At 55.2% G+C, this 9,692-nt stretch overlaps 1 protein-coding gene across 1 annotated transcript in view; it reads left to right on the forward strand.

The window, feature by feature from the left end:
* Positions 1-9,611, forward strand: part of PKD1 (polycystin 1, transient receptor potential channel interacting) — a 125,216-nt gene extending 115,605 nt beyond the window's left edge. The window contains exons 34-46 of the mRNA XM_044657233.1: positions 252-345; positions 1,583-1,701; positions 1,812-2,014; positions 2,301-2,495; positions 3,888-4,027; positions 4,229-4,341; positions 4,571-4,715; positions 5,297-5,422; positions 5,942-6,116; positions 6,203-6,493; positions 6,620-6,754; positions 7,408-7,713; positions 7,902-9,611. Of these exons, the coding sequence (XP_044513168.1) occupies positions 252-345; positions 1,583-1,701; positions 1,812-2,014; positions 2,301-2,495; positions 3,888-4,027; positions 4,229-4,341; positions 4,571-4,715; positions 5,297-5,422; positions 5,942-6,116; positions 6,203-6,493; positions 6,620-6,754; positions 7,408-7,713; positions 7,902-8,429 (2,570 nt within the window). The 3' untranslated portion in view covers positions 8,430-9,611. The remainder of the gene's footprint in view (positions 1-251; positions 346-1,582; positions 1,702-1,811; positions 2,015-2,300; positions 2,496-3,887; positions 4,028-4,228; positions 4,342-4,570; positions 4,716-5,296; positions 5,423-5,941; positions 6,117-6,202; positions 6,494-6,619; positions 6,755-7,407; positions 7,714-7,901) is intronic.
* The last annotated feature ends 81 nt before the right edge of the window (positions 9,612-9,692 follow it).

Genomic DNA, 9,692 nt, shown 5'->3' on the forward strand with positions numbered 1-9,692 from the left:
AGATATCAAGGCAGGGCTGCAGGAAACCTAGGGGAGGGAGTATGTCCTGTTTCAGCTTTCCCAGGAAAGTTTGTGGGGTGGGCAGCCTTCAGTCTCTCCAGCTGTCCCAGAGTAGTTCTGAGCCATTTGGCAAAAGCAGGGCTCGTCCAAGGGAGTAGGGAAGGTCTGAGAGGGTGTGAGTGATGAGCAGGGTGGTAGGGTTTGATCCTGACTCATGCCCAGCGTTCTTCTGCCGATTCTGCTTCCTATAGATGAAGATCTTATCCGACAGATACTCGCCGAGGGGGCTAGCAGCATTGCCCCTGCTAGAGATACCCACCTGGAGACTGACCTCCTCACAGGCCTGTGAGTGATGTGGGAACAGGATGGAGTTTGAGACAGGCAGGGAGGGAGGGACAAGATCTTCAGGGGCCCCCACTTTCAGGTTGGGGGGGGCAGGGTGATCTGCCTGTGGCATAATGGGAACGAGCTCTATCCTTTCCTGCTCTAAATTTGACCCTGTTGACTGTTTCCCAGCTCCGTTCTCTAAAAGAATTCACACATTTTTCTGCAGTCATTTGGGAAGGGAGCCAATTTTGCTATTGTTAGTCTAATAAGAAAATGGAGGCTTATATGTGGGCAGCCATCCAGAGGGTAGGACTTGTAGAGAGCTTTGCCGTCTCACCAGCAAGTTTCTAATCCATTCACTGGTCGGGTGACAGCTTAGACTGAATCCATGAACTCTGGATCTCCAACAAGTGTGTGTGTGTGTGTGTGTGTGTGTGTGTGTGTGTGTGAATGTGAATGAGCAGCCCAAGGAACGGCCTGGGAAATCTTTGATTGGCAGGACCCGGCACCGTCCCACTCTTTTTATCACCACCATATTTACACTTAATAGATTTTACATATATTTTCTCTCTCTCTGCTTAGAGCGTAGTCTCTTTGCCAGTAGGGAGTTTCATTCTTTGTACTCAGATCCCCACTAGGCCTTGCCCTGTGCCTAGCACATAATAGGCTTTTTTTTTTTTTTTTTAATACTTGTTGGTTGATAAATTGGATTCCTATGGAGAAGGGCCTGTCTTCTGCCTCACTGAATCCTGGATCCTGCGGACAAATGAAGACCACATAGCCCAAGCATGAAATAATGTCCCTGAGCCTTTGTAATGATGCTGTCATTAGGACCACTCCTCTGGGGAATTCAAAGGCTGCCCACTTTGTAGTGAATCCCATACCTTGGCAAGGACTACTACCGCAAGGTCCTCAGGTGCTTGGGAAGCTTCTATTTTTAACATCATTATAGCTAGGTCCTTGCCTCAAGCATCATGGAGGCTTTCAGTGGTGCCTGCCTTTCCCCCAAAAGGAAATCTCCCCATTTCACAGGTGGAAGAGATAAAACACAAAAAGATTTCATTACCCAGCGGAGATCTGATCTGGAATCAGATCCCATCTCTGCCCTCCAGGCTAGGGACTTGCTGGCTCTGAAAGTAACTGCTCCTTGAAGTAATTTCTTCGAGAGAGAAGAGAGTTGGCTACGTTGTCTTCCATCTGTCTGATCTCATCACTTCTTCCTGCCTCCCTCATGCTTCCTGTGCCTCTTCCCCAGGTCTGGTACTCTGGGGGCAAAAACGGAAGCTCTGATGCTACAGAGGCTGAATGAGAAGGGATTGCCCTCTGTGGCCCCCACCCAGGAACTGGTCCAGTCAGCAAAGTTCACCCGGGGAGGTAGGACGCCCCCTCCCCAAATCCCAGCACTCCCACCCCTTGGTTCTTTCTCCTTCTCTCCTCTTTCCCGCCCTGTGTTCTCTGATTGGACTCCATCTTGTCCCCTGTAGGGCTAGCGGAGGGTCTGCGGAAGCGGCTACTTCCTCCATGGTGTGCGCCCCTCGCCCACGGGCTCAGCCTCTTGCTCGTGCTGGTGGCCGTGGGCATCTCGGGCTGGATCGGCACCAACTTCACATCCAGCGTTGGCGTCATGTGGCTCATCTCGGGCATCTTCAGCTTCCTGTCTTCATTCCTGTTCTGGGAACCTCTCAAGGTGGATCGTGATCCCCTTCCCCATTCCCACCTTCTCTCTGTGTCCCGCCTCTCTTTCTTGATTTCTCCTTTCCACCCCCACCCTTCTCTTTACAACTACCCCTTTCCCTTCCATCCGTCGGTCTCCCCTCACCCCAACCCCCAAGCCGACATGCCCATTCACACACGGAGGGGCAGTCTGACCACTCTTCTCCCCCAGCTGCCCCGCTCTTCTCTGCCCGGGTACGGGAGGAGGAGGAGAGGCCCCGAGAGCAGGAGCCTAACGTGGTCCTCATGTGCGCCTTCAGGTCCTGCTGGAAGCCCTCTACTTCTCTCTAGTGGCCAAGCGGCTCCATCCGGAGGAGGACGACACCCTGGTGGAGTGTCCAGCCGTGGAGCCTGTGTGTGAACGGATCCCCCGCGTGCGGCCCCCCCAGGGCTTTGCCCTCTTTCAGGCCAAGGAGGAGGCTCGGAAAGTCAAGCTCTTGCACAGGATGCTCAAGGTAATGGGGGACGAGGTTGGACCATCTCATTCCACCTCTCCTTGTCCATGCCTTGGCCACTGCCAGCGGGTCAGGCCTTGGGGAAGGAGGAGAGGCTGGCGGCTCCCACTGCTTACAGTGTGGCCACAGGAGCCCGGCGTTTCTCGGTGCCCCCAGGACCTTTCCCCCTGTGGGTCCCACCGCCAGCTCATCATGCCAGACGGTTGTCTCCCTGCCAGCACGCTCCTCCACCAGATTCTGTTTCTATTCATGACTCCAACATCTTCCCTGCCATCCTGCCTGTCATCTTTGCTCCTCCCTTCCTCGCCACCCACATCCAATCAGTGGCCAAGTCTCCTTGCTTCTTCCTTTGCAGTATTTATCCCATCCCTCCATTCTTCTCCGTTCCCTCTGCCTCATCCCCCCACCCTGGATGAGAGCCGTAGGACCTCATTCCTGGGCTGGCTATTACAGCAGTTTTCTGGACCAAAATCTTCCTCCCTCCAAATTGCCCTGAACATGCAGTCTAATTAATCTTCCGGTATCACTTTTCCCTTTTTTTTAAACCCTTATCTTCCATCTTAAAATCAGTAGTTCCAAGGCAGAAGAGTGACAAGTAATCTAGGCAATGGGAGTTAAGTGACTTGCCCAGGTAAGAAATTTCTGAGGCCAGATTTGAACCCAGGAACCTCCCGTCTCTGTGCTTGGCTTTCCATCCACTGAGCCACCTAGCTGTCTTCCCCATATCTCTTTTCAAAAGCCTTCCAAAATTCAGATTTCTTAGCCTGGCATTCAAGGCCCCCCTCCATCAGCTAGCTTTCCAATTTTATCCCCTGTTGCTTCCCTACATGCTGGAGCTGTATTGAATAACTCAGTGTTTCACACACACACACACACACACACACACACACACACACACAATATAAATACACACACACATATATACACCTATGTACAAAATAGTTAAGAAATTACGGGGGTCAGCTAAGTTGCTCAGTGAATTGAGAGCCAGCCCTAGAGACGGGAGGTCCTGGGTTCAAATATGGCCTCAGACACTTCCTAGCTGTGTGACCCTGGGCAAGTCACTTAACCCCCATTGCCTAGATCTGACCGCCCTTCTGTTTTGGAACCAACACTGGGTATTGATTCTAAGACGGAAGGCAGGGGTTTAAAAAAAAAAAAGAAATTACTGGGTTAGGGTAGAAAGGAGAGACCAATCCTATACCTCACCCAACTAGCAAATATGGTGGCTCCTGGAGCCATTTGGAATAGGGTCATGGGATGCGAGTAGAACTGACCAGACGAGGCCGGGGTATGGCCCAGTGCCCTGGGGGGGTGAGGGGGGGCGAGGGGCGTCCCCAGGCTCCGCTGCAGCCATGCGTTGACGGCTCACGGCCTTCCGCCCGTCTTCAGAACTTTCTGGTGTACATGCTGTTCCTGCTGGTGACCCTCCTCACCAACTACGGAGATGCCTCGAGCCATGCCCACGCCTACCGCCTGCAGAGCTCCATCAAGCAGGAGCTGGACAGCAAGGCCTTCCTGGGGATCACCAGGTAACCCCTGCCCCCGCGGCAGTCTCCAGGCCAGCCTTTAGGCAGGGCCCACGAAAGCCAGCAGAGGTGAAAGGGCAAAGCGGCCCGGGCGGAGGGCATGGCCTGGGGGGCCCGGGAGAGGATGTCCTGCCAGACCTCGGGGCGGGGAGTGGATGACCCTGGCGGAGGAGGTAACGCTCTTGACTCTGGGCTGGGCCATAGGTCAGATGAATTCTGGGGGTGGATGTCCCGCGTGCTGCTCCCCTACGTCCACGGGAACCAGTCTGCCCTGGAGCTCGGGCCTCCGCGTCTGCGGCAAGTTCGGCTGCAGGAGGGTGAGTTGTGGCCTGTGATGCCTTCCCTCTCCTCGTGGACCCCTCCTTGCCCTCTCTGGAGCCTCTTCCCCAGCCAAGCATTCCCAGCCCTTCCTGGTATCCCTCTTCCAACGGAGAGAATGGAAATTCCTTGAGAATAGAGATTTTTTTCTGCCTTCGTAGCTCCTCCTTAGCCTATAGTCAGCACTTAAGTAAATGCTAATTGAATGATTGATGGACTGCCCTTCAGCGCTCTGCCCAGATGCTCGGGGAGCCATGAGGAGGGTGTGCGAGACATCCAGCAGCTTCAGCACCAAGGATTACGAGGTTGGCTGGGAAAGCAGCTCCCTCAATGGGACGCGGAAATGGGCCTACTCGGCGCCGGACTTGGCAGGGTAAGAACCTGGGCCCCGAGGCTTGCCGCAGGGAGCTTGGCAGGGAGGATGCGCTCCACCATCCCCACATTTCCGGCTGCCCACGTGTGAACGTGACTACCCGTGAAACTCTAAGGCAGTGGTTCCCAAACTTTTTTGGCCTATCGCCCCCTTTCCAGAAAAAATATGACTTGGCCCCCTGGAAATTAAATTTTTTTAAATTTTAATAGCAATTAATAGGAAAGATAAATGCACCTGTGGCCATCACTGCTCCCCTACATCACTGCAGCACCCACCAGGGGGCGGTGGCGCCCACTTTGGGAACCACTGCTCTAAGGGATTGTCTCTCCACTCCCAGGAAGCAGCCCATGAGGCGGTGGCTGGGGAGGGCCAGATCTGTGGAGGGAGGGAGTGCCCCCCGGACTCATGTCTTCATGGGAAATGTCGCCTCCCCCATCGAGGATAGCATGGCACTTTTCTGGGGTTGCCGTTAGGCCAAGGCCTTCCTTTTGTCTCTATTCCATCCCCATGGCTTCTAGAAGGCAGCTGTGGCTGGATCCTGGGCCTCCGGGGCTGGATTCATGGATTCCTTTATCTCCTAGGGTCTGGTACTGGGGCTATTTCTCCGTCTATGACAGTGGGGGCTACGTCCAGGAACTGGGGGTCAGCCTGGAGGAGAGTCGAGAGTTGCTGGGCTTCCTGCAGCGGCATAATTGGATCGACAACATGTGAGCCTGGGAGCCAAGAGGGCTGAGGGCGCATGGTTGGGGCAGAAATGTTCCTAGTAGATGTTTAACACCTTTTTTACCTTTCAAAGTTCTCATTTTTATTCCCCTTTTACTCACACACTATCCCTGGAAGAGAAAGGGTTTTTTCTCCCCATTTTACACAGGGAATTGGAGTCAGGAAGACCTAAATTGAAATCCAGCCTCAGAGGCTATGTGTGGTCTTGGGCAAGTTCCTTTACCCATGTCTACCTCAGTTTCCTCCCATTTTGTGAAATGAGCCCAATAATAACTCCCACCTCCCCCAGTTGTTGTGAGGAGAAAAAGAAATATTTGTAAAAGAACTTTGCAAACCTTAAAGTTTTAGTAGTTTAACTAAAGTAACTAAACGTGATGAAACATTGAGGAGACAGGCCTGGGCCTTGTTTGCCTCCAAGCCTGGGACTCTCCTTGTATTATTCCGTTGCTTTGGGGGTTAGGAGTCTGGCGCGAGATGTTGACCAGCTGCCCCTCTGTCCCCAGGAGCCGAGCCATATTCGTGGAGCTCACTCAATACAGCCCAGCCGTAGGGCTCCATGCGGCGATCACTCTGCGCCTCGAGTTCCCGGTGTCAGGACGGGCCTTGACGGCCATCAGTGTGCGGCCCTTCCCTCTGCAGCGGCTCAGTGCAGGCGTCACCCTGCAGCTGCTGATGATGGTCAGTCCTGGGCGGGCCCCTCTCCACTCCCCAGGCGCCCTGCTCTCCCGGGCACCCCCTCCAGCGAGTTGATTTGCCTCCCCCAGGTGTTTCTGATGCTCTTTGTCGTGTACTTCGTGGTGGCTGAAGCCCTGGCCATGCAGAAGGAGGGCCAGGCGTACCTGGTCCGTGCAGGGGCTTGGGGCCAGTGGCTGCTCATCCTCCTGACCACGGCCACCGTGCTCATCCACCTGAGCCAGCTGAGCCTGGCCGACCAGCAGTGGGGCCGCTACCTGAAACGCCGGCCCCGCCACTTCACCAGCTTCTACCAAGTGGCTCAGCTCAGCTCGGCCTTCGCCAGCCTGGCCGCATCCCTGCTTTTCCTTCTGATGATCAAGGTGAGTCTCCCCAAAAGAAGAGGTCCGCCCTGTGTCTCCCACCCAGAGCCGCCCTGCCGTGGGCCCTGCCTCCTTCTCCCCAGAGGCTTTGCTCAGCCTTCGTAACAGCTGGATGCTTGTCCACAGGCCGCCCAGCAACTGCGCTTCATCCGTCAATGGTCAGTGTTTGGGAAAACTCTGTACCGCTCCATGAGAGAGTTGGTGGCAGCTGGCCTGGCCCTGCTGGTGTTGGCAGTAGCCTATACCCAGTTAGGCTTCATGGTAAGGCATCTTTCCCAAGTGGGATTCCCGAGCGCCTAGCCCGCCCCAGAGAAGGGTACTTCCTCGGTGCCCTCTTGTACCCCAAAGCAAGAGGCAAGTGCGAGCTTGTGGGAATTTAATTACCTAGGCCTGGAGTCAGGAAGGCTGGATTTCAACACTTATCTCAGTCCCTTCTAGCTGTGGGACCCTGAAATGAGAAGAATAATAGCACCTACCTCCCAGGGTGGTTGTGAGGATCCGCTGGCAAGAACTGTAACACCCTTAGCACAGTGCCTGGCACATAGTAAGCCCTGTTATAAATATCAGCTATTGTTGTTATGATGATAGGTTTTCCTGATCATTTACTTTTTTAAGATGTAATTTTTTTTTTCAGTTAACTAGCATTATTTTTCTTTCCCTCCTCAAAGGGGGAAAAAAACCCAAAATACCTTGTAGCAAATATGCATATAAGCAAGAAAACAACAAAAACCCTGCTACATGGGCTGTGTCCAGAATTTTCTCATTCTGTATCTTTGGTCCGCTACTTCCCTCCCACATTGTGCCCCACCTGCCGCCCCTTCCTCCATCCCAGCCTGCCCACTGCCTCCATCTCTCACCCAGGCTCAGCGCCAGGTTCCCCCCCCCCCCCACTGACCTGCCTTCTCTCCCCACAGCTGTTCTCCTCCTGCTCCGACTCCCTTCGAAGCATGGGTTGGGACCTCTTCCTGCTATGCCCGGCGGGTGGGGACCCCCATGTGTGCCCCTCGGAGCCTTGGCGCCTGTCGCCATTGCTGTGTACCAGCCTCATGGTGCTGCAGCTGTGGGGGGCTCTGCGGCTGGGAGCCGTCGTGCTCCGGAGGCGCTACCATGCCCTTCGGGGAGAGCTGTACCGGCCAGCCTGGGAGCCCCAGGATTACGAGATGGTGGAGCTGTTTCTGCGGCGCCTTCGCCTCTGGATGGGTTTCAGCAAGGTCAAGGAGGTGAGTGCAGAGGGGCTCCCAGCGAGGGGAGGGAGGGCAGTCCGCAGTCCTGAGACAGAAGGGGCACGACTTGGAGCTCTCCACGGTGTCAAGTCATTTATGTCTGTCTTGGTGAGTGGTGGGTGTCGGAGGAGACCTGCTTGTCCTCACTCGCCTTGGGCTGACTGACCCTTGCTCTCTCTCCCTAGTTTCGACACAAGGTCCGGTTTGAGGGGATGGAACCGTTGCCCTCACGCTCATCGAGTGACTCCAAGTCATCCCAGGATGTGTCCCCACCAAGTGCTGGCTCAGACACCTCCCGCCCGTCCACTTCCTCCAGCCAGCTGGACGGGATGAGCCTGCTGATGGGCCGAGCAGGGGCCCGGGGAGACCCTGAGCCAGAGCCCTCTCGCCTCCTCTCGGTCTTTGAGGCTCTACTAGCCCAGTTTGACCGCCTTAACCAGGCCACAGAGGACGTGTATCAGTTGGAACGGCGGCTGCAGGGGATACAAGGTTGGAGATCCAGGGGCCATTTGGCCAGCCCACCCTGGGCCCCTGGACCTCCCATCCCTTCGCCTCCCCCAGGCCCCCCCCCAGGGAACCAGACCACTCTGCCGGCCAGGATTGCCCGGGCCAGCAGGGGGATTGGCATGGCAGCCACCCAGGCGTCTTCCAGCTCACCTCTTGTGAGGGCATCAAAAAGGGCAAAGAACAGGATCCACCCCAGCCTTACGTAGGTGGGTCCTGGCCAGGGTGGAGTAGGAACCCTTGCTCCTATTGAGGGCTCCAGTTTGAATCCCTAATGTTGGACCACTTCCTGTGGCATTTCCTTTGGTCTCCCTCCAACCCAGAGGTTCCTTTCCTTGGGATGCAGGCTGTAGTTTGTCCCTGGCTGCAGCCCTCGACACCGGAAGCAGGGATGCGTCTCAGTATTAAGCTCTTACCCAGGGGTTCTAGCTTCCCCTCCCCCTCTACCCCCCAATCGTGATGTACTTGGGCCCAGGGGTTATGGGGAAGGAAGGAAGGAAGGAAGGAAGGCACCCAGAGCCCTGGGTGGAGGGGCTCCAAAACTCAGCACTTTAACGGAGGCTTTCTTAACAGGCAGGGACCCAGGTGTTCCCAGCACTCCAGAATAGGGCTGGGGCGAAGAACAGTATTGGATTTCTTTTTTAGGTCTACAATTGAAATAAGTGAGAACCAGAGGTGTGAGCATCATGTGTAGGGGAGGGGGGCTCACAGTGGCCACGGTGGTTCTAGGGGGAGAGAGGTCCCTTAGGATGGAGGAATAGGCTTTCCTTTCCTAATCCTCATGTGTCTGAAGTAGAACATGCGGGAGGAGGGAGAGAGAGAGCAGATGGAGGTTGGGGCCTATGAGGGCTAAGGATTCTGCCCCTCATACCCTAATTTATTACCTGGGCCCTCAGGTACAGGTACAGCAGGGCTGTGCCTGCCCCACCTCCCGCAGCGGCAGGCACCTCCTCACACTAAGGGCACCAAAGCCTGCCTCCCCCACCCCTAAGTTATTACCACCCCCTTACACTTCCATTCCAGCCACTGGCTCACTATGTGTATGTATATTGTCAGTAATTTATATGGGGTTAAAATGTATATATTTTTGTATGTCGCTATATTTTCATAGCACTGGGGTGGGGGGAGAGCTGTGGCACATGTAGTTGAGCCTTCCCCCTCCCACCAGTTATTTAAAGTGATGTTCCTGAGGGCACAGCCCTCACTGAGTTTGCTGTATATAAAGTGTTAGTGGTGTGTGTGGATGCCCCAGAGCTGGGGGCCCGAGGGGCTAGGTAGCTCCTGGGGCTCCATGCCGGGGCTGTGGGCTCTCAGCGGGCTTAAGGCTGGGGTGAGGAGTAGCTCAGAGGCCAGAGGGGCAGGGCCCAGGTCAGTGAGCTGGGGTCAGGGTGTGGAGCAGGTAATGGGGTGGGACAGGTGAACCTTGTTACTTCTGCTTGTTGCACAATAACCTGGTGTGGGGGTGGGGGTGG

Source organism: Gracilinanus agilis, chromosome 1 (genome assembly GCF_016433145.1).
Source record: "Gracilinanus agilis isolate LMUSP501 chromosome 1, AgileGrace, whole genome shotgun sequence".
In the NCBI taxonomy this organism is placed as follows: Eukaryota; Metazoa; Chordata; class Mammalia; order Didelphimorphia; family Didelphidae; genus Gracilinanus; species Gracilinanus agilis.